Here is a 24,623-nt window from a genome sequence, read left to right as displayed (position 1 = left end):
TTGTTATATAAAATGTAAGAAAACTGCGAAAAATGCCTGTCACGATTTCCTAGATCTGAAACGGACATATTCACTTTGCTTGTTTTATCCAAACAATAATCTAAAACCCAAAAGTATTTGATTTTCAATCATCTAAGAAAAAGAAAAACAGCAAATTGTGACATCCTATAAAAGCTGGTATTAGCAGATGTTCATCATGAAGGCTTGAAATGTGATTAAATTGATGAACAGATTATCAAAATAGTTACTGATTAATTTCCTTTCGATCGACTAATGGTTAGAGCTCTATGTGCGATGTCCTCGCAAACACACAGAACCGCCGCACTCACCTCATCCACATTCTCGAAGGCGTTGATGACGTCGTACGGCAGGCAGGACAGCAGGTCAATAACAAACCAGGTCTTCAGGTAGTTCATTCGAATCAGCTTGGGGTCTGAGATGACCTCACCGGCGGGTCCAACGAACGTGGTGTGGAAGTTTAAAACGATATCCACCAAGAAGATGACGTCCACGATACTGTCCACCACCAGCCACGTCACGTTGTTCTGCTTCGTCTTGAAGGAGACGTTGTAGGGCACCATGATGGCTGTGTAGAAGGTGAGGATGAGGATGACCCAGTCCCATGTGGTCTTGAAGAGGCAGTAGTGCAGGATGATGTGAGGAGGGGTTTTGGGGGTCTCCTGCTTGTACTGAGGTAGGAGATCTGAGCCGAGCTGCAGTACCTGCCGAAAAACGTGTCACGGAAAATATCAGGGACACAGACAGATAAATACAGGCCAAAAATACTGTAGCTTGGAGTTTCAATTATGTCGTTGAGACGATGACTAGAGCTCACCTGCTCGTGAGAGATGCTGTGTAAGTCTTAGGAGCTCTGTTCACAATTTCTGTGCTTCTACTGTTTATTCTCTAGAATACAGTACTTGTGTTTTCTGTTAATGTTTTAGCTAGAAAAAAATAACATTTATACAGCATCTTAAATCCGTGGGGGAAAAAAAGCCTCTCACAGCAAACTGATAATTAACATAATCATTTAGACGGAATGTGACACATTTGAAATTCTTTTTACTGGATAAACTCAGTGAAGTACAACCACCTGTATCGTCCGTACCTCAGCTAAGCGGGAGTGCTTGTGGACGTTCTCTCCTTTGTGAACTGTGGGCTGCAGTTGTTGTAACACCCCTCTACTGCTTGTTAGAGCTCGAGTAAGTCGGGCAAACTTTCCCCAACCTGAGGATCATAAACACATACAGTATATGTACAATCTATAACGTGATGATTTCAAGATGTTTCCTGGTACTGTATATTTTTCTGGGGCTATAGCGTGCTTTCCGAACTTGTGGGAACTGTTAAAAGACTCCCAGAATCAGGGTCTGAAAATGCTTTTTTTCAGTATTGAACAATCGCTCAGCACCTGATAACTGAGGTTATTGCCTGGACGTGCAGGGCATCAACTGCTTCGAAAAGGCATAACGTAACCACTGTTGCCAAGGTGGTGATGTAGAAAGTGTGTGAAAAATCAATTTAGGTTTTATATTCCAGTATATATCCTATTCCATAACTTTTTTTTGTCTTTTTATCTAGCTCTTAAATTCATCCTCCTGCTGAATTAAACTCATCTTTCTGTATTACTGACCCATAAAGAACTAGAATGGCACTCAGTACAGCACACACCTCTGCCATGGCCAATGTCAAACAACATACACCAGACTTCACAGAAAAAAAATTCTAATTAATAGTAAATGATCCAAATCTGCCAAGAAATTTAAAGAGATCTTCCTCGGCCCATGACCCCATCCCTCCACCAAGTTCGGTGCAAATTGGTTTGGTATTTTTTTGCGTAATCCTGCTTACAAACAAACAAATAAACCAACAAACAGACACAGGTGAATACATATCCTCCTTGGCGGAGGCAATTACCAAACGTTAACTACCCACTTAATTAAAGTACTCAACTGATTTATCATTGCACTCCTTTACCATAGTCAGACTAAAGATGGACAGTTTAAACAAGATCAAAAGTGATGCAGGAGAACCAGAGAATCTTTCTTATGAAAACCTGGCGCCTACATTACCGACAATGCAACCTGACAGTTTGGTCAGAGATTCGGGTGCTCCAAATGACAAGTGACTCATTCAAGGCAATTTATCCGACTTCGTGCAGCTTCGTCTGTAGCCACACAAAAGGATTTATACAGCTTCTTTCAAACATGCAGAATTACTCTCCAAGACCTGAGAACAGACTTTGGTGTGAAAAATCAATGTAGTTCCCCTTTAAACCACTGAGTTAGAACTTGGTTTGCCTTATTAGAAAACGGTACCAAACAGTCGGACTGTTTCAAAAACGAGTCATATTAATGTTTTCTTATCTGCTGCTCCTATGGTTGTGGTTTGTTTAGGCAAGTTACAGCAGTTCACTCCCACTGCTCTCATCAGCGTCGTTTTCGGCTGCAGCAGGCCTCTGTTTTCAGCACAAAATGTATGTTCATGTATGTAAAAAGGTCAACTGTCCGTTAGCAAGTTAGGACCTTAAAAGGTGGTAATAGGTTAATGTTGTTTTTACAGCTTGTTTCTGCTGAGTGGCCGAAAATTCCGTTATTGTAGGTTAAAGAGAAGTTAAAGAAAGACTATGTTCACGGTTACAAGAAACAAACGTTGGCTGTTGACAGCCAGATGCATCCATCCACCCCGACCTACTCCACCATACTTTTGTTGCTGTAGTATAACGCCACATCAATTTTTCATTTGCTACTGAACGCTGCACAAATATTTTAAAAATGTCATTTGAACAAAGGACTGTTATGTTTCGGTTGAGGATGTAGTCCCAACCTAGCTAATGCTGGCTACTACATTTTTTTTTTTTAATCTTCACAGGACTAACTACAGCCACTCTCTATTCAGGCAGCACAAACCCACTGTTATTGTTGCCTGCAGGCCACGTCTCATGTAAGAGAGTGCCCAAGCTAAAGCCCTTACTGTCGCCTTTAGCAGAGTGCTACCTGTTGATGCTGAAATCTGAACTTCTATCTCAAGTTCATGATAATTCCCCATCCTGTTTTTTGTCACTACTGCGTGTTTGTAGTTGCTCTCTTGCACTAATTCGTGTTCTACTTTGGCTGTCTTTAACAGTTATACGGTCCAGTGCATCATTTTTGTGTGTTGTGTGCTGATAACCATCATGGTGGGATTGACTGAGTGGGTACTTGCCAGAGCAGATGCACAACGCACAGGGTCGAGTGGTGATCGCTGGCAGAGCAATGTTACCTCTGCCTCTGTCATTCGATAATCTCTGTATGAAAAGTTTTTCGATCACACACGTCTCCCATGCATTGTGAAAAAATGAAAATGGATGTTGTCGGGCCATGTGATGCCCAAGCAGGGATGTAAGTGTATCGTTGCAATTTTAATCATTCCGAGGTAGAATAAACTTTCATTGGCAGCTTCAGACAGGCATTCTTTTTGAAAGAGGGTACGAAGTTGAACAAATTAAATTTGTTGACTCTAACCTTTGGAAGAATCGTCTTCAATGGGCTGTTTAAAGGCCGTTATGTCGCTGAACGTGCAAAGAAACAGGACCACTTTCTCTTGTTCATTTCGAATGGGAGCAATCTTCACAAAAAACCAAACAGGTGTCCCTGAAAGTATAAAGTGAACAACACATATGTTTAGCTGCAAAATACGCATATTTTTTAGAGGAAATGTCATACAAATAGTAGTGCACATATAGCAGAAATCTTGATTGCATAGTATAAAATGAAACTGCAATGTTGTGGACTTTCAAAACTTTCCATGATATCCTCTAACACCTGCAAGCAGAGGAGGGTTACACCATAACGTCTCTGGTTACACCTGTGCGTGGAAACAAACACAGCATCACATCTTTCTCGGAGGAAGGTTTCTCCGGTCTAACTCTCAACCAATTAGCACATTTCTACAGAGATAGAAATTTTCTGGGCTGCCTTTGAACTTGGCTCCGTATGTTAAAGAGGCTCTGAATACATTTGCATGACAAGAGAGTAGAATATCATATTTTCCTCTTCCCTTACATATGGCGTTGCTACTTACTGTTCTTCTTGTACATCAGTATTTCAAAAGAGTTCATCTCATAATTCTCGAATGTTAGTCGCACTTTTTCCGTCGTGTCCTTGTCTGTGAGCTCCCCGTACATGAAGCTGGAAAACACAAAAGGGAAATAATTTGAATATTTAATAGGCAGCGGTATATTAATTCTTACACTTAATAGTACTGAAAGGCTAAACTGTGTGAATATCTTAATGAAATAGTTGTCAAGTAATGCCTCGTTAGATTGTTGTATTTTGTTCTGTTCTCTGCTTTGACAGGACCTTTTTACATCAACATATTGAACTTCAACCTTAAAAATGTTCTTAAATATAAATGTATATTTTCTAACCAAAAAAAAAACAACAAAATGTTATTCCATTTATCAGCCTTTTCACTGACTGCAACTCAGAGACCTCTAGAGAGGTACACTGCAGAATTAGGCTCCATTAAATACAGAGCAGAAGTAAATCAAACTCGTTGAAATGTATCCTGAGAGCATAGAAATGATAAATGCAGTCTGGTGTCTAATTGACCCAATGCAAAGTACCTCTCAAAAACAAATTAAATCTGAAGATGGGTCAAGCAACCATGAGCACATTTAACCACGCTGCAGAGACATTCATCTCACTTTGCTTGGTACTGCCACCCTCAGCAGCAGCATGTTCCAGCAAGACCTAAATATAACTTAGTTTGTTATGAAATACAAAAGGGAGGCTAAATTTAATGAGACTACATTCTGACGCTGCAGAGACTTTTCAGACCAGTGCTTGATGTAATATCACTGATGAATGTCCTCTCTCTTCTTCTCTCTCTGAGCCAGGAGGAATTTGACTTTCTTCAAAGAAAAATACTTGAAAACGATTCCTCAAATGACTTTCTTGCCATGCATGAAAAATTCCCACAGGTTTGTCACTGTATATTTACAGAATCCACTATAGAAAAAAAAAAAAAAACACATACATAATTGAAGAGACACAGAAGACAGTAAGAGCAGTTGTGATGGAAATAACATCTTTGATCCACACACATCCATTGCAAAAGAGGTTTAGTTATTAAACTCAAACACTGTGTAAATCTGTATATATTTTACGTTGGAGTCATCCTTAAAAACATCAAACATCCACACTCTGAATTTTTTATGGCCTCATAATCAGGCTCATGAAGTTTTTTTTGTTTTTTTTTGACAGCATTAACCTGCATGTGACTGGTACTGTAAGACATGGTTCAAATACTGTTGGAAAAAATAAACAAAGCAAAGAAAACGTGGTATGAGCTTGCAAAAAAAAAAAAAGAAGCTGAAACACCAAATGACTGAAGGTATACAGGACTATTTGAAGAATAATGAAAGGAGGTAGTGAGACCTAACTATCAAGAACCAACTAACCCACTTTTTATCAAAGGCTCTGAAATATATATACATATAATATATATTTAGAGGCTCTAAAATATAGCGGCTTGGTAGATTTAAAAACATTACCAATGACGTATAATATCAAAATAAACCTTCACCTGAAAGTAACCAAAAGTTATTTTGAAACGAAGACGGTCAATGTGACATGGAAGGAATGTAAAGAGTAAAATGCTGCATTTAAAAGGAGTTAACACACGAAAAGGTTTCAGGGAGATACTGACAGTGTAGTGCACTTTTTAAGTTCAGACAAGACTACGAGTCTACAGCCATGCTAGTAGCTCTGTGGGGCTGTAACAGGCTTTAAGCTAAATGCCAACATCGGTATCTACATATGAAGGTGATTATCATTAGTTTTGCATGTATTTGGTCATAAACCAAAGTATCGGACAAATTAAAATTTTGACTTGATGATGGTGCTGGATGAAAAGTTAAGGGATCACCAAAGTTATAATGATTCATCTTCAGGGGAACACGAATATCTGTGCCCACTTTCATGACAATCCATCCAGTAGTTGTTGAGGTATTTCTGTGTAGTGGACCAACTGTCTGACTGACATTGCCAACTCATATAGCTTGTTCGTGTTTGAATGGTAAGGATATTGACCCCCCCCAGCGACCTTTAATGCCAAATTTATTATAATTATACAGAATATTGTCAGAAAGGCAGGTGTAAAACTCTTCAGCCTAAACCTCTTTAGTCTGTTGAAAATGTTGTTTTGTTGCTGGGGACATTACCGCTGTTGCTAAAGTGGTGCTCTGGAGTTAATAGGTGGTAAATACTGCACCGACCAACGCAGAAAAACAAAACTCTTTGCTTTTCCGCGGTAATGTCAATATGCCTTAAGGCTGATATTTGCCAAATTAATAGGCTATCATTTTTGTCTGGTCGTGATATTAGGTCAATTGGTTATTGTACAGCTCTTGAAATTCAGAAACACAAGTAGGCTAATTAGTTTTTTCATCCAGGAGCAACTGTCTGCACCCACATGCTCGGTAAACTATGGACACACATGCAGAGCCATCGCAATGCACCGCATACAGTATAATCACGAGGCAAGAGTTATTTTTTTTCACTATAATGTTAAGAGGTCAATGGCAGCAGCGAGGAGCGGGAAAGGCAGCTGCCGCTCCTATGAATGCACACGGCTCTTTGCCACTGCCATAGGAGTTCGTGACGGTTCAACCTTAAACTACACAGAGGGAAACGATACACGAGCTGATCTTACAGTATCTGAGATTGCTGCAGGACACTCACTTTCACCAGCAGAGAGCAAACAGATCAATGCGGAGAAACGTCAGCTTCAGAATCTGATCATCTTATGTAGTACTTTATTGGAAGTAATTTTCCGAAATTCATAGTAGTATTTATATATATAAAACCAACTGCACATAAATTATTTACATACACAAATTTTACATACATTTACATTCATACAAAAAGATACAATTAGAAGATTTTTAGGTCTGTTTTACTTCCTCTTACAAAGACAAGACTCCACTCTATCTAGAGACCTAAAAATAAACCTTAAACAAATCGTCACACACTCTCCTCTATTTGCATTGGCAAGTGTTTTGAAGCTTATGTTTAGGGACCTGAAGGTCTAAATCAGTAATAGCCGCAGTGCTGGCTGTGACAAACAACATCTCCCACGGTTTTTCTGATCTGGCAGCACCAACTGTTTTCATGTGATACTATTAACATAGTGGTTACTGACATGCTTATTACAGTCAAAATAAACACAAGTCCTAAAATTGTTCACTCAAATAGGAATAATACCAATTTGAAGAATTCCTTTTATTCCTTTATGCAAACAGTTTAGAGAGAGAGCACCCTGAGGAGACTATTTCCACAGTTTTACCGTTACGATCAAGAGATGTGGAAGCAGTTTCAGTTTTTACAACCTGATTACATCACAGATTTATGTCTTAGTGATCTGGTTTCTGGCTTTGCAAAGAGAAAAACTTGACTAACTATGGGGAATATCACATTAATTCTAATGGGACTGTTATTCTCATTCACTTCAAGCTAGCAGTATACATTGTGATTTTAACTATAAATCAAAAGCTTGGTGGATTTATCATATCTCAGCCTTTTAGCCATTAGTCCCCCAGGTGGTCGGTCCACCACTGTTGGACGGATTGCCATGAAATTCTGTACAGAGGATGAAGCTGGTGACTTTGGTGATCCCCTGACCTATCCTCTAGTACCACAATGATGTTGACATTTGTGTTATTGACTGAAATCTTTGACCAACCATTGGACTGTCATGAAATTTCAGGATGAATTGTAATAACTTTGGTGATCCCTTGACTTTTATCTGGTGCCATCATCGAAATGTCAGTTTGTCCCAATTTGTACCGGATCAGTCTCAGCTGTACTTTCTGTTAAAAAGCCAATAAGAAGATATTAGCATGCTGACACACTTAACTGAGATGATGAAAATGGTTAACATTATACTCACAGCTGCAACGATTAGTCTATTCATCAATTAGTGGATCAACAGAAGGTTATCTGCCAACCTTTGTAATAACTGATTAATCACTTTGAGTAATTTAAAAAAAAAATAAAATGATATATTATATATATATATATATATATATTAAGATTCATTGTTTTCAGCTTCTGAGGTGTAGCTATTTTCTGGTTTCTTCAGTCTGCTAGGATAGTAAACTAAACATCTTCAGGTTTTGGACTGTTTGTCAGGCAAAACAAGATATTGGACAAAACATTACCATGGGCTTTAGGAAATTACGATGGATATTTTTCACAATTTTCTGACATTTTATAGACTGATCAATTAATCGGGAACATAATCGACGGATTAAACAATAACGAAAATAATCATTAACTGCAGCCCTAAGACTAAGACTCTTCTTAGCCACACTTAAACAACACTGATTCACTGACCCCTTTACTGCAGCTGATGCCCCTGTCCAGATGCAAATCACAGTATTTCATTTAAATAGTTAAAATGTTTTTTCTATACTGCTCCTGTATTAAGATGTCCTCTCATCCTGCTAATTAATAAAGAATTACGCAAAAGAATCAAACATGGATTACATTATCCTCCTTAAATAAGCCTATTTACCAGTTACCTCAAGATAAGGATGCTCTGCTTGGTGGTAGGAGGTGTAAATACAAATAAACCTGAATGGCTCCACAGAATTGACAATGGCTCCTACAGTAGCACAACTAGAAAAATAAACTCATTGTATTTTCATATTAGATAATGTCGAGCCACTACAAACCCTCTAGCATAGTGCTTACAGGCAATGCAACTTTCCATGTCTATATATGCAAGGATCTAAGTGAGAGCTCCACACAAATGTTTACTGCTGGCACTTACGAAATTAAAACAAACCTTGTAAAGAAATGCATCCTTTCTCTGACTGTAGTGTATCCGCAACAACAGCGTGATTACTTTAGCTTTGCCAGTCCACATGACGGTCATCCACACTAGCAAGACAGCTGTAGCCATAACAAGTTCTTGCAACGTCATTGGCTAATCTTGTTCATCTAATACTACAAACTATCTGTCAAAAGAAAATTTAAGATTTCTGCCAAAACAATAACTAATTATATATTGGTACATATGTTTGTAATCTGGACTAAGTAAACAAAAGAAGCTATGTTTTATATGATCTCTCATTACTGAGTTTGTTTAATCACTAAACTTAAACATGTGAATATATTTTAGCACTTGAACATTGTAGCACATCTACCCTAAGACACAGAGATCCTCTTGCCTACCTGCAGGTGCTGCTTTTCTGCATCACCTCTGCTCTGTGGTACCCTGACAACTTGCAGAAACCATCATTGCTGTAGACGATGGGCCAGTCCACTATCTGGGCATTTCCCAGCACAAAGTTGGTATCTGTTTGTAAGTCAACAGGAAAGAAAAAGGCAAACAAAAAGGTTACAGTTAAAAAAACAACAATATACAAATACTTATAGTTTGGTTTGGGAAAAGTTTAAGCCCTATTACATCTGAAACAAATCAGAGAGGAGGATTTGGTGGAACTACAACTTACATTTTTTTTCAGAGAAGTAACAGTTATTCCAAGAATGACAGGCCACAACTCCAAAGCAAATGTTAGTACAAAAGTATAGTTGAAAGTGATTTTTTTTTTTTTTAGATAAAGCAAATATTGTTGTTCAGAGAAATAGAAAGTGTCATCTTCAATAACATTGTTTGTGGACATGAAAATTGCACATGCTGATACTTAATAGATTAATAGATGTTCAGTGACTTATTCAGTGACGATATGATGGCGGTTTTCCCCACACCGTGGCTACAAAACCCGGACTCTGATTTTATGTCCCTTCAATGCTGTTTGTGTTTATTTAAAATGTTTTTTGAAACAGGTTTGTCTTGTTGAAAAGTGTGCGTTCGGCTTGTAATGTTTCCCCTATCATTCAAAAGACTGAGTAACCACGCCTTGGAGAGCTAACAAACACTTACAAGATTTTCATTAGTGTCCATGATGGGTCTAAAGCCCATTACACACTCCACACAGGGCGCGTAGACACAAATGTAGACCAAAAACAAACTCTTTGCTTGTGTAAAAAAAGCATCTAAATATCAGCTTCCTCAACTTTTTTATTAGTAGTTGCACTGCTTGTGTTGCCTGTTTGTGTGCTGCTTATGTAGAGTATGTATGTAGAGTATGTAGAGTATGTAACGGGCCTCGTTAGCTGTTTCAGAGGTGTTTAGAGGGTGTTTTAGTTGTGTTTGTCATTAAATGGTCCAATTTACAGATAGTGCTTGTTATGATTAAGCTTTCCTTACTGGCAAATACAGTCTACAAATATTAATATCTGCTGTCAATGATTTTTAAATGTCATGGAAAACAGAGAGCGCATTAATTCTCATATGGTGTATTTTGCTTATTCAAATGTTAGCAAGGCCTCCAAGCAAAACTTATTCATGGTTATAATGTTAATAAGTAATCACTGAGTTGCATGTGCATTTTAATGGCCTACTTTGCTTGCATCCTATTTCTAAACCTTAGTGATTTTGTAATTAACATTCACATACTGTTACTCAGTGTCACTGCTCAAACCCGAAATGGTCCTCACATCATCATATATGAGATTAAGGGATAACGCTGGTATTTTTCATTTTAACAAAAAACAAATCGCTATACACACGTTTGTTTCAAATTCCTGTCCGAATCAAACTGAGGGCAGGGACATGCAGCACATTACGATTGTTGAGCTGATTATGAATATGATTTGAACATGAAAACAGGGCATACATTTTTGCCTTTAATTTGTAAGAAATAAATAAGTGTCATATTTTGAACTATTAAAATCATAATTTTATGACAATTCTGCAATACTTCAATGACACATTAAACGATTACTCATTTCCACATCTGCATGTTGGGACTTTTGAATTTTATAACAAATAAAAATTCAATGAGCAAAAACAATGAGCATGAATTTTGTTCATTTGCCAGTTGGCAATGGGAATAACAAAAAAAGCAAGCAAAAGCGAAGTTTTGCTCCATAGCTGGGATCAAAACTATGATATTACAGTAAGAACAATGATGTTTATGGATTGTTTTTGTCAGATATTTTGACATAATATTAACACACTTATAGTAAAACAATATCAAATCTACATAATTTTGGCGAAAGGCAAAAAGGAGCAGATGTAATGGTTTAAAAAAGGAAAGGAGAAATAATGTTTGCTGGGGATAAAACCAAATTTTTTTTTAAAATCTGTATGGGCAAAGCAAACCACCCTGCTATGCACACACATTACGACAACGTGACGACACAGGAATGAAAGCGCAGGAGGAGTTAAACACACAAAACACACACACTGAATTGCCATTTTACACCATATATGAACACACATGCAAAATAAAAATGACAATCAAAAGCATGAGAACACTGACAGAATATGATGCGTGAGATGTTCCATGCCAACGTGTTATTTTACAATGATCAGATGGATGTTAATCTTGTGATTAAAGAAGCATAAAGTGCAAAGCTCTGTGATTGTGATTAGCACCGGATTTGTTCATTTACTGCCGTGTTGCAAGAAATTTTCACAAACATTTTAAAAATCTCAACATGTCTAATTATTTAAGTTCTTTGTAAATTAACAGCATTTGGTATAGAACATTTAGTGATACATTACAAAGAGATAGATACTGTAAAGAAAACATAAGCAGCACGCCAAATTAAACTTTATAGTACCTGTCTGTCTATGTGACAGTGTCCAAACTGAAATTTTTGAAAAGAAAAGAAGGTTAACAGATTACAGTGAGAAACATCTGTTGAATGTCAGACAAAAAAAGAGGGGACGTGTCAACCAAAAGAGATACACAGGTGGTTACAACACTGCTGCGAAGTCAGCGATCCGCACTGTGTCGCTATAAACACAAACGGTTGCTGCACGTTTAAAACATGACAATTTGTTTACACATATCTGTGGAGCAACTACTGTGTGACTCATCAAGACCTCAGGCTGGAGGTTAACCTTGTTCTCTGGTTTAGGTCCCCAGACTGACAGCTAATGTGTACAGAAACGTATTTAAGACATTTAAGTATAAAAGAAGTAGATGTTGCTCTTACTTTGCAAATTAAAAAGGTGCATTCCACAATTTCTGGCCACTAAAGGGCAGTGGAGGAAGAGGTACTCTGATCCTTTACTTATGCAAAGGTACCGATTCAACAACAGGGTAAATATACTCCACTACGAGTGAAAGTCCTTCATTCAAAATCCTACTTATGCAAAAGTACAAAAGTATCAAAAGTAAAAGTACTAGTTCTAAGGAAAATTTGCCCCTGTGACTGATATATTGTTATATATCACATCAGCAGATTGTTAATACCAATGCAAATGTGTAACCAACAGGTCAAGTTGAGCAGGTCAAACTTCACTTTTGTGAAGGGGTTCCGAACCTAGGGCTTAGGCCCCTCCAAAGGGTCAACAGATATATCTGGGGGGTCATGAGATTATTAATTTTGCTGGAAAGCAGAAAAAACAAAGCTCTGCAACACAAATTTCTATTCTTTTTTTTTTTTTTTGGACTCTTTTCTAATGTTTGCTGGTATGTGTGAAACGTTGAATACATTTACCTCTTTTGGTCTTGAACAGTTATTTAAATGAAACTATTTGAGAGGTTTAGAGGGGAAATGTCACTCAAAGACATCTGAAAGTTGACTGGCACCCATACTGAAAAACTGTACTTTTTAAAAAGGGCACAAGCCAAAACAGGTGGGAACCACCGGTTTAACCTTTAACAATGTTTTGTATTTCATAAGCTTATCATATTATGTTTTAGCTAAATCTCCATCTGCAATGTAACTAGTAACTACAGCTGTCATTTGAAATTAGTGAAGTAAAAAATAGAACATTTCCCTCTGAAATGTAGTGGAGTCGAAGTATAAAGTAGGAGAAAACTGAGATACTCAAGTAAAGTACAAGTACCTCGAAACTGTAATTAAATACAGTATCTGGGTAAATGTACTTAGTTGCTTTCCACCACTGCTAAAGCACAGATAAACTCAGAAACAAGCTGACAGACTGACAGACAGACGCTGCTTTATTTGTTGCAGCTAACACTTTAGCATACAGTTGCTTACTTACACATCCAGCGGACCTTGAACAGCGGAGTCCTTGTTTCTGTCCATCCGTTGAATTCAAGTCCAACAGTCGGTCTACTTTTAGCTTTTATTTTTTTGTCTCTACCAGCTCTAAAAACCAACTGCTCAGCACCAAAACAGCAGAGAGACACAGTTAGCGAGCTAGCCGGGGAACACAGTGAAGCATTTAGCAGCTAAAGAACCAAATATTTCCCTCAGGGGTTCGTAGAGAACAAAAACATGAGCTAAAAGGGAGTGAACATTGGAATTAAATTCACCAGGTGGCCCGTAAGACGACTCTCATTTAATAATATTGTTGCTGTATATATCTGCTGGATATGCACATATGGAACTGTTTGCTAGCAAGTTCACAGTATAAAGTTAAAACGTAATAATATGTCAATATTGTGTTTACAACTAGTTTCCACTGCCCCCCAAGTGGCTAAAAAAAATATATATATATATTTTTTTTTAAAAATAAATAAAATCAGTTATTTCAGGTTAAAAGAGTTTAAATTAGCCGTTTCATAGCTAATAGTGCTCAATAACTTCCAGCAGCACCAGTATGCTTTTCATGCTAGCAGGATTAACTGTGCCTTTGCTGCCTACATTTTCTTCGCTGCTCCTCACCTCTCAACACTTCAACATGCAAATCAACTGTAGCTACACAGGATATGCCTAGCTTAAGTTTTGAGACCCAAAATTTGATTTTGAAGTCTTCACGGGGTCTTAACTGGTCCGAGAACTCCCCTGAGAAACCACATATTTTGCACGTTAGCTACATTTCTTTGAGATTTTCCAGTTCTAGGTCACTGGTATTGTGCAGGGTTCCTTACTGGTAAGAGGCTCAAATTAAGATGTTATTAGCTGCACCTGTGCTTTTCCTGCAAAGACAAGTAAAAATGTCTGCTGAGAAAAATGTGTATGACCGGTTTTAATGTAGAGAAAGATGTGTTACATAAAACCAGACTGCATGTTATTCCCTATATTTAAAGAATTCAGGTGGTGGACCACTGGACGTGAACATGAACATATAAAAACAGTCATTAAATTGAAGCACAGAGCTGGTTATTTAACAATGAATGACTGGAAGCTACATAAAAGGAATATTCTGTTGTTTATGAACGCCCACCCACCACTGTGTCTCCACTGTTTCTCAGTGGCATCCTGCAGATTATAGTCTAGGCTCTTTTGTATCTAGCTTCTGAGAGATTTACTGCTCACTAATCCATGGACCGCCCAAGGTCGTAAGAAAAACACACACGTTTTTTAAAGGGTAGTTTAAAAGAAAAAACAAAAAAAACCAAAAAACATATACACCTTACGGAGCCAAATATAACAAAGATCATCTAGAGAAAGCCTTCTTCTGGAGAGATGCATGCACCCTCTTGGAACAAGTTGTTCCCTTCTGTCACAACAAATTTTAGCGTCAATATGTGCAAGAGGGGCACAACTGAAAGTGAGGCCCAAGAAGTGCACACACAGACACACACACACACACACATTGGTTTGGCATACTTATGGGGGCACTGACCATAAATGATGGAAAAAAAAAAACAAAAGACAAACCTTACTTTTACCAAACCCCATTGAAAAAAGAAGTCATTATAGCTCAGGCCAAATAACTGGGGTGTATCCAGTATTTGTCCCCAAATTTGGCTGGTGTCAGGCAACACTGCTGGTTCTGTGTCACGGCTGCCTAGTGTCATAATTCTCCAGTGTATCCTGTCACTTCCTATTGGATCTAAGACTACAGAAAGGCCAAAGGGTTACTGACACCCATGTCCAAAAATACTGTAAGACTTCCATCAAAGTTTGGTGGCTTTCAAATGTGGCTAATTGTCCTCATATCTGGACAGCATACTGAGCACTAATTGGCCGAAAAGAATCCAATTTTTCTCAGTAACAGAAGTTATTTATATATATATATATATATATATATATATATATATAATATATATTTATATATATATTATATATATATTATATATTTTTTTTTATTTTTTTTATTTTTGGACAAATCCTGATTTTAGAGGAGGAACTTATCACTGATATCGATATGTTTTGATTTCCAGTTTAACTGAGAGGTCTGTGTGCTGAGAGTTTTCAGACTTTTTAGAGGATTGAAAATGATTCAACCATTTGAATCTATTTCACATCGAAATCCTCCCCCTGCTGGGATGGTTATTTCATTGGAAATGCCTCAGCAGAAGGTGGTGCAAAGTTTTGCTTTGTCGTTTTTATGTGTAGGGCTTGATGTTGTATCCACAAAATTAAAAAAGCAAAAAAGAAATTTATGAGGCAATCTTAATGGGGCACAGCTTGGGGTTTTTGGTTGTTAAAATACAACTTCCTGTTCAGCACTCGTCCAGATTCTGTTGGTTAATATTAGATATGAAAATACATTGGCAAAAAATAAATAAATAAATCTGTAGCTTAAAGGGGAATCGCGGTGAATAATATAGAAGGCAATAGTCTGCGTTCACACTGGAGACATCATACTGACACATTTCTGCACCTTTACTTGTTTTTAGAGATGACTTAATACAGAATTTACACTTTACTTGATCCAGACTACACATTTCTGGTCCATGTAATTTTTTCAATTAGCAAGACTTCCAGTGGTTTTATATAATCAGTAGTACATTTAATGATACTGCTACTTTTTTTCGCTCTCTCCACACACACACACACACACACACCTCTGCAAGGACTCCCAACTGGAAACAGGAGCTTGGTCGCAATCTCAAACTTAATACACTAATTTAATTAATTTACACGAACCGTGAGATTTTTAAACCAACGTTTTAACGCTCCAGCCTTTTTTTTGGTTTGTTTTTATTGCTACGTGCCTAAATGAAAAAGGGGGAACTTTCCATCACTAATTAGCCTCCTTCAGTCTCCTAAATTGGTTGACTGGTTTGATCGGACAGACAGTCGGACAATAGCTGTGCCTAGTTTCTGCGACAGGCTAGATTTTGTTTTAGTGTTTAAATCTTGAACCTGTGTATCAAATGAAGCCTCCCCCCCCCCTTTCCTTACCGTTCGACCGTCTCACAATATTCTCCAAAAAAGTGTTCTGAGGGGCCACAAGTCCCCTCCGACCCCCCGCCATCCTGCCTCTTCGCTCAGTCGGCAGGTGAATCTTTACTCCCCAGTCCGCCGTTCGCCTTCATGGTCTCCGCCGGCTCTGAGGCGCTGCGGGTCTTTCTCGCACGGGTTCTGGTCTGTCTGCTCTGCTCATTAGCTGCCTCCTCAGCCCGGTGCGGTGCGTTGGCGCCTCTTTTGCGCACCTCATCATCCAGGGGAGGAAAACAACGTCCGGGCGCACCGCGCAGGAGGGGCCGCGGCTCGCTGCTCCCCCAAGAGTCGTATCACTACCCGGACCTGGGGCGCCATCTGCTGGACTGAACAACGAATAATTTCTACTTCTACTCCACTACATTTCAGAGGCAAATATCGTACTTTTTTACCCCACTGCATTTTTATCTGATAACTTTAGCCACGTTGCTGATTCAGTTTAATAATATAAAATTAGTCAACAAATAAACTATACTGTATTATTATACATCAAGATAACATAACTCTCACAATCTACCAAGCCGTATATATAGTCATAATAAATTAGTCCCACCTTTACCGGCAACATTAAAGTGATGTAAAGTAAAAGATTTGAGTACTTCTTCCAACACTGCTACTTCCACTTCAACTCAAAGGGGAATATTGTACCTTTAATTTTTATTTAACTTATTATCATTAATATTAGTATTTATGAAGCATAAAATGCATCGTTGGTTAAATGCAGGTTAACCCAGTGGTTTCCAACCTTTTTGGCTTGTGACTCCTGACAAGAAAAGCAGTTGGGGCCCCTTGTCAGATTTCAGATGTCTGAGTTTGTTTGTTTGTTTAGCTCGCCTTTGGCTGCTGTGACAACAGTAGCTAACTGTACATGTATTTACAATGCTTTAATGAAAAAGTGATCTCGGCACCAATGGAAAACTCTGATTTTTGCAGCAGAACTTGTTCTGCCTTCTTTCCTGCCCTATTTATCTTCTCATGACCCCTCACATTCATATTGTTGCCCTTTGGAGGAGCCCGACCCCTAAGTTGGGGACCACTGGACTAAACTACCTGAACTGTATATAACACAGTTACAACCTGCTCCACCTCAGCCATCTACAAGAGTAAATGCTGCTTACACACTGCTGCATTAGTATTAACTACTTAATATCACATATATCAATCAAGGGCCATTTTTTTCTGCAGAGAAAGTACTTTTACTTTTGATTCTTTAAGTACCTTTTTCTGATTATATTTTTGTATTTTTACTTGAGTGTGATCTTGAATGCATGAGAGAAAGGTTAAGATGGTTTAAGAGTCTTCTTTTTCCTGTAAATGTCAACAATCATTTGACATTTAAGAAATAATCTCTATTTTTGTGAGTTGTTCTGTTACCTATTGAGCTGATGCAATATTAATACATACAATACCGTACAAAAGTTCTAGGCCCTTTAGATGTTTAGATTCTTATACATGTGTCAATACCATCAGGGAGGCATCTGATCTCAAGCAAGGTAATGACCCCAAGACATACGGCAGAGCCCTACAGAACTATCTTCAGTGACAAGAAGAACAAGGAGCCCTGAAACAGATGGTGTGGCCCCCACAGAGCCCTGATCTCAGCACCATGGAGTCAGTCTGGGATCAAATGAGGAGACAGAAGACACGGAGACAGCCTAAATCCACAGAAGAACTGTGGCAGGTTCTCGGAGATGCTGGGAACAACCTACCTGCCAAGTACTTTGAAAACCTTTGCACAAGTGTACCGAGGAGAACTTGTTCTGTTTTAAAGGCAAAGGGTGGTCACAACAAATGTTGATTTGATTCAGGGCTTTTCTGCTTTCTGCACTTCTGAATTTAACTGATAAATAACAACTATTCATGGCATTATTTTTGAAAGTATCCTCACGTTACTTTGAGAGCCTAAAATTTATTCAGCAGATTAAAACACTGGATTGTGTTTAAGTTTGTTACCAAACTGAGAGGAGGGAAAGCTTCCTGCAGACGACCCGGGAGGATTCTGCTTAGTTAGTTTTTCAAGGATTAATCGCTAACAGTCAGGTTCTTGAAATGGGTCTCCCAAAGGAGCAGTAATACTTTGCAATGTGTATTTTTTTCCCCCTTTGATTCCTGCAGAAGAATCGGCCATTTCAAAGACACAAAATATCCCCCGCCAGCTCATTAATCCCTCTCAATTATTTTACACCCTGCAGTGTCCATGCTAACACAGAGCTCAAATAATGCATTTCCCCTTCAATATTAATCAGACAGAACAAAAATAGTCTAGGTTTAAAAAAAAAAAAGTCATGCAATGTTTTTTCACACCTGTGGTTTCTCTGGAGCCCAGAGGATTGCTGGTTGTCCATCCTCCCAGTTCTGTTTCACCTGTTTTCTCAGGTGTAAATCAGAATTGATGGCTACTATGGAAACCGGCAGGGCTCTGTGCGCTAAGAGAAGCTCTAATTATCCCTGTTTTAGGCAAAAGTATTTAAATAGGCTGGAAATAGCTGAACCATCCTGTTATATTTCCACTTAGGAGTAGTGCACCCATTAGGGAAACCACACCACATCAGTTTTAAGATTAAGTTCTGGTTAGACTATAATCAGTATGCGATAAATGGTTTATACCAAACTATAAAGTAGTTAGTCTTGGAATAGTAGGGTATGTAGGTATGTATGTGTAATATGTATGTATGTGTAATATATATATATATATATATATATATATATAATAAAAATAGGGTCTGTAATAGTAGTAATGGTTACTGGAGGTCATCGGTACATTATCTTGCATGTCACCAGACTGCAGACGCAAACTGAGGTTTTGCAGAGGGTCAAACTCCCGTGCCATGCCCATCACCGAGTCACCATAGAGCCCCAGATTCTCAATAATGTAGCCACCGTCTAACAGGTATTATGACAGCACTGCCCATTTTTCCAATCAGACAAAAATTACTAAATTACAGCAGCTCTAACAGAATCCATGAATGGAGGGAGAACATTTCCATGAATCTCAAAAATGTATTCCTTCTGGTTTTTGTAATTTCAAAGGATTAAACACTCTAGTTTCAGCTATATTTGGACTTACCGACCATCAAAACCTTTTAACACACCAAATGTAAAACAGCAGAATCCATGCTGCTATATTACAGTGAAATTAACCTTTCATAAAATTACATAATTTTGCCCCAACCTCCCCAGACAATTTATATAATTCCTCCAACATTTCCCTCATGGAATACACTTCAGCAGTTTATATAATAGTAGAGATTTTATTACAAGTTAGAAGCCCGATTTTCCCAGCTTGAAAGTGCATTGGGCTCAAAAATAAGTATTTAAGGATCTATTACAGAGCTGATTATCTGAAGAAGCTGCACCGAATGTGGAGAAATTACAGTCCTGTTGCAGTGGGGATTCAGTATTTGTGATAGAAAACCACAAAAAAAAAAAAAAAACAGTTTACAGATTTGTATTATGGAGACAGATGGAGCTAAAACAGGCTATTGTGGACTTGGTTGACCACTCTTCGGTAGCTTTTCAGCTACGCTTCACATTAATAACAAAACGAGCTTTCTTGCACACATTAACATGCTATATCGTCACATTATAAGGACAGTCTTTACATGTCATTTCAATGCTCACGTTAACTCGACCATGTCTTGGTGATTTTGAGATGACTCAGATGATCTGTCATATGCTTGTGTTCAGGAAAATTGGCAAATTTGGCCTCCTTGATCTTGAGCCAGGTCTCGGCTCTGCGTTCTGCGGCGTGGCAGTACTCTTGTTCTGGAGTCATGTACGGTCGGCTGATCCAGTATTCATTTTCAGCCTCAAGCTCCAGACGCTTCAGTGTATTGCGTTTCATCTGCCATGTGATCTGTCGTGGACGCCGATATTTTCCAATCCACTGCTTCCCAGGGATGCCTTTCCGCAGCAGGGTGAGGGTGAGGAACATGGTGGCTAATTATTTCTGAAAAGTAATAACATTGTTGTCACATCTGATAAGTAACTCTAAAGAAGCTCTTTTTCATGTGTTACATATTTGTAGCAGTTCCTTACCAAGTAACACCAGATACAAACAGCATATAGCTCCTATAAAATTAGCTGAATGGAGTGTATTAGTGTTCATATTGGATGTTTTCATGTTCAACTACCAGCAGTGGTGCATTTGCAGCCATTCTACCAACAGTTTGTTGACATGTCTGTAGTTCTTCTCACCAAGTGTGAGATAATGTGAGAAATTCAAAGCCGATATCATCCACTTGGTGAAAGATACCATTCACGTCAGTCTCTAACTTGTAATTCTTAAGTTAGAGACTTATGTAAATGGTTTTTCCCACTCCGCTGCTCGTATTTGCGGTTTTAAACGATATGACGTGAAAACGGCATAAACCCCTAAACCACAGGGATTCAGATTAAACTCTGTGCAAAGCAATCAAAGCTGAATAAATATGAACCTGAACGACAAGAAGCTAGTACATCTCACTGAAACGAATGGGGACCGCAGCTCTAGAGTGATAAAGGTGTAACTAACATGAAACAAAAGTAACAGGAGTTCAATGGCAATGTTGGTCAAGTACAGTCTGTGCTCGCTAAACATCAGGTTCGTTGGAGTGGAGGGCATTTAAGAAACCTTCATGTCATAAAACACAAACCCAATTAAAGAGACAATTAAAGAGAGAAATCCTGATTGGTGACGATAGGAACTGTCATTCTAAACCACAATAAAAAATGAACATCATAAGTATTACCACCGTCAAACGTTATCATATGCCCTTGACATGTAGTAAACAGTAAATGTTTACTACAACCAGAGAGGAATTTGACCCATTCGCTAATAATAAAGGCCAGGCTCCTTCAGCTCTGTTGTGGAAATTGTGTAACACCAGACCAAAGGACAATTGCATATTTGCTTACCTGTTTTATCTGCGCTGTTTACCGTTTTCTGCATTGCTTACATAAAATGCGCTATCAACCCCAACTGCAACTAGTGCTCTTATTTCTGAACCGACCTGGTTTCTCGTCCAACACATTTCATTGTACCTTTGACCCTTTGTTAACCTACATATGAAAGATAAACTGAACTGAACTAAACTGAACTGAATTGTATATCTGGCCTTGATTAAGTTACTAATTTTTTACCTTTGACACAGTGTTTGTGACCATTTTACAGCAGTGCGTGACAATGACATCACCTCTACAACTTTATCTCCCCAGGGTTAAGTGGGTTACTGCATAAAAAGTCCAAAGTGTAACAATAAAAACGGATTATAGCAGCTGTACTTAATATTTTCTTTTATCAATAATGGATCATATGACTACACGTATGAGACAGAAATCGCTGGTAGTGACGAACCCACAGATTTTATTATAAATCAACTCTGAAGTTCCTCTCAGCTCTACAGCTCATTGTTCTGGTTTTATTGGTCACAACTTTACATTTTTTGTCCATCTCACCGTTCTCATAGTGTTGTTTTCAGCAAATAAGCACTAGTAAACCAAGTGCAGACTATCTGCCCGGCACCAAACAGCAGACAGACACAGATAGCAAATAGCTATAGTGAACAAATTGGAGCCTTCCCTGTTTTGTAGGTATCAGCTGCTTCATTCTCAGACCCTCAGTCAGTTGCTTGGAGGAGCCCATGGTTGTTACAACACGCTTTGAAGAGTCAGAGAAATGAAATTGTAATTTAACTGTAATTGTAATTTACCTGCCTTACAAGTCATAACAAGTCAGTTATGGCCTAACGAATTAATGATGTTCTGAGTGCCCAAACAAAACATATGTAATTTGCCCTGGGGTGCCTTAACGTTTGAATACAACTCTATTTAAATTCACTTACATCATTTCGTGTCGACATTATATCGTCTACCCGCAGTTTTTCGTTTATTTACGTGAGGTAAAGTTGCACGCAAAGTTAAAATATCACCCACAATTACAGCGACGGTGTTTAAATGTGTGCGCGCGCGGTGTGCTATGTGTAGCTAGCCTAGCTTTAGCCTAACGTTGCAGACCAAGGGCAGCTCAAAAAGGACATCTTTTTATTCTTTTTATACTCGTAATAAAATAAAAACTACATATCTGTTCCATACTAACCTTCTTATCACGACAAATGTAGCTCACTCTCCGACGATAGGATGAAAAAACGTGAAGAATCGCTCAGTTTAAAAACGCAACTGTGGAAATGTGTGACCCACCGATGGGGTAGATGGTTGCTTAGCCGGATCATCTACGGTGTAGGAGAAGGCTCAAACTTGTACAGATATGTTCGCTATTTTGTTTAATTATTTTTGTTTTATTTCCCACTTCCTATAGGGTATAATGTTTAAGAGTCCCTCCACAAATGTGTCACATTTATTTAAATTAATAGGTAAGTGATATATCATGAATTTTATTTTATTTAAGATGTATACATTTTGTGAATTGTTTTAAAATGCACTCCTTTTGCTTGTGTAGCAAAAGACCACAATATCAGCCACTTTTTTTTTTTTACATGCACTGTTGCATATTTACATAACTGTAACTATCGCAGGAGCAGTAGAAAAAGCAGATTACTGCAACCAAGCCAAAACAATGTTGAGGTACCTGCAGCCCCATCCAGGAAACAAGTCACCATCCACCTCTGAGCCTCTGTGTTTAACCTAATCAGATTCATTTCGCTGGACCGTCACCCTCCGGGCTCCTCCCACTTCCGTTCACTTAAAGGACCCTTGTTTTTTTCCCCCTCTTCCAGCGCACTTCCTCATTTGCAGTTTGTGTCCAGGCCTCCCTTGGCACGGACGAAAATGTTTGCCTTCATGCTTTTTTCGTCAGTCACCTGGACTTTGCTGGCCCTCTTTTTCACCCTGTTATTACTGTGAGTAGTTTCTGCATCTGTTTCTATAACTGAGTAATGCTAGGTAGTCAGTCTTTCCTTTTATTTACTGTCCTACAATGACAACTGTTGGTTAAGCTGTTGTACTATCAATTCCTGTTCCTGTAATAAATATGACTCTTTCTTTTTCTATAACATAGGTACAGCATTTGGCCGTATAGGTTTTTCAAAAACGTGGGAATACCCGGACCAAGGCCAATGCCTTTTTTTGGAACACTGCTATGCCTAAGAAAGGTAAGGAACACAAATGACCACATGTGTCTAGGACTGCAAAGTTAGGAGCTGATTGATTTGATAACTTAGAATTAAAGCTCATGATGTTTATAATGTCCTGCCTGGCATCAGGATCTTGATTTATCTTTACACATTATGAGTGTAGCTGTTGGAAGCTGTGTGGCCTTTTGACCTTTTGACACTTTTTTAACACACTTCAACACACTGATGTTCCTTTTATAGGGAATTTTAGCTTTTGACCGTGAGTGCCAGGCCAAGTACGGAGATGTCTGGGGGTGAGTCGTTGCTTCAACTTTCAAGGCCAACTCCTGCATATGGCATCAGTGGTGGAAGAAGTACTCAGGTCCTTTACTTAACTAAGAGTACCAGTGCATCCTCTCCTAATGGTCACAAGATAAATCTCAGGGTTCATGAGATGATTAATGGGACAGGAAAGAGGATAACACAAAGTTATGCAATGCATATTTGTATTACAATTTTTATGAAATTTTGTACAAGTTTTATTCTTTAAATAGTCATTTAAATGAAACCATCTGAGAAGTTTAGAGGGAAAAATCTAGGGAGCACAAGCCAAAAAGGTTGGTCACAACTGGTTTAATCTTTAACAAAGTATTATTTGAATGTAAAATGGTAATAAATGTGCTTCAGTAAAACTTATATTATTTGCCTCTGAAATGTAGAGGAATAGAAGTACAAGGAAGAATAAAATGGAAAAATTCAATAATTCATTGTAAAAAAAAAAAAAAAAAGATATATATATATATATATATATATATATATAGTAGGATATATATAGTAGGATATAAAGATCAAGAAAATACCTTTTGTAATCAGGACTTTTAGGTTTCAGGTATGGATATTCTACATGACCTAGAGCAAGCTTGTCTATGCCAATATATGACTGTAAAAAAATAATAATGCAAATAGAAAACCGATAATTTAACTCAATGATAACCACAGTTTATTGTGAAAGAATAGCCTGCCACAGAGGATATTTCTTTCCTTCTAGGATTTGCTAAACTTTAGATCAACATTTATTTCCTTCTCTGTTTGAGCCGACATGGATGCTTTATAAAATAAATAATGTTTAATCGACAGCTCATACCTCATACTGTGCTGATGTTGTCTTCTTTTTTTTTTTTTTTTTTGTGCAGGCTGTACGATGCACGATTACCAGTTTTAATGGTGGCAGACCCCGAGATTATTAAAACTGTGATGGTGAAGGAGTGCTACTCTGCGTTTACCAACCGCAGGGTAGGAGACTCACCTCGTTGCATGTTATCTTGCACCAGAGTATTTAAAAATTCAGCATATTATACTCAGTGGTACAGCAACATCTGCAGTCAGGCTTCGGTAAGATGAAAAATGTGTGTGGTGTTTA

The 24,623-nt window shown here is 38.2% G+C and overlaps 3 protein-coding genes across 5 annotated transcripts in view; 1 reads left to right on the top strand and 2 right to left on the bottom strand.

The window, feature by feature from the left end:
- Nucleotides 1-16,299, bottom strand: part of kcnh1a (potassium voltage-gated channel, subfamily H (eag-related), member 1a) — a 43,930-nt gene extending 27,631 nt beyond the window's left edge. Inside the window, exons 1-7 of one of the 2 annotated variants that reach the window (XM_040139316.1) lie at nucleotides 16,116-16,299; nucleotides 11,682-11,708; nucleotides 9,222-9,345; nucleotides 4,063-4,169; nucleotides 3,504-3,632; nucleotides 1,109-1,227; nucleotides 330-722 (exon numbers count right to left, since the gene is read on the bottom strand). In XM_040139316.1, coding sequence (XP_039995250.1) covers nucleotides 330-722; nucleotides 1,109-1,227; nucleotides 3,504-3,632; nucleotides 4,063-4,169; nucleotides 9,222-9,345; nucleotides 11,682-11,708; nucleotides 16,116-16,188 — 972 coding nt within the window. In that variant the 5' untranslated portion in view covers nucleotides 16,189-16,299. The remainder of the gene's footprint in view (nucleotides 1-329; nucleotides 723-1,108; nucleotides 1,228-3,503; nucleotides 3,633-4,062; nucleotides 4,170-9,221; nucleotides 9,346-11,681; nucleotides 11,709-16,115) is intronic. The other variant, XM_040139317.1, reaches the window with a different exon arrangement.
- A 3,039-nt stretch (nucleotides 16,300-19,338) lies between these two features.
- mrpl57 (mitochondrial ribosomal protein L57) lies at nucleotides 19,339-22,782 on the bottom strand. 2 transcript variants are annotated; one of them, XM_040139934.1, is made up of 2 exons: nucleotides 22,720-22,782; nucleotides 19,339-20,103 (listed from the first exon to the last, which is right to left on the bottom strand). In XM_040139934.1, exon 2 carries the CDS (start codon nucleotides 20,086-20,088, stop codon nucleotides 19,777-19,779), a length of 312 nt encoding a protein of 103 aa, XP_039995868.1. In that variant the 5' UTR covers nucleotides 20,089-20,103; nucleotides 22,720-22,782; the 3' UTR covers nucleotides 19,339-19,776. The 2 variants fall into 2 exon arrangements, with proteins under 2 accessions (XP_039995868.1, XP_039995867.1); XM_040139933.1 differs by lacking the exon at nucleotides 22,720-22,782 and adding an exon at nucleotides 22,231-22,371 and having other exon boundaries at nucleotides 19,361-20,103.
- Nucleotides 22,783-22,848: 66 nt separating this feature from the next.
- The window catches only part of LOC120796826 (cytochrome P450 3A40-like), a 9,795-nt gene continuing 8,020 nt past the window's right edge, over nucleotides 22,849-24,623 (top strand). The window contains exons 1-4 of the mRNA XM_040139931.1: nucleotides 22,849-22,990; nucleotides 23,149-23,242; nucleotides 23,465-23,517; nucleotides 24,397-24,496. Coding sequence (XP_039995865.1) covers nucleotides 22,920-22,990; nucleotides 23,149-23,242; nucleotides 23,465-23,517; nucleotides 24,397-24,496 — 318 coding nt within the window. The 5' untranslated portion in view covers nucleotides 22,849-22,919. The remainder of the gene's footprint in view (nucleotides 22,991-23,148; nucleotides 23,243-23,464; nucleotides 23,518-24,396; nucleotides 24,497-24,623) is intronic.

The sequence above is a fragment of the Xiphias gladius genome, chromosome 11 (genome assembly GCF_016859285.1).
Source record: "Xiphias gladius isolate SHS-SW01 ecotype Sanya breed wild chromosome 11, ASM1685928v1, whole genome shotgun sequence".
Taxonomy (NCBI): Eukaryota; Metazoa; Chordata; class Actinopteri; order Istiophoriformes; family Xiphiidae; genus Xiphias; species Xiphias gladius.
Note: the sequence above shows the minus strand (reverse complement) of the source record. Positions and strands in the feature narration are given on the sequence as shown.

Excerpts from the sequence above, each read along its gene's own strand:
- mrpl57 (XM_040139934.1), bottom strand. The coding sequence starts at position 20,088 with ATGTTCCTCACCCTCACCCTGCTGCGGAAAGGCATCCCTGGGAAGCAG.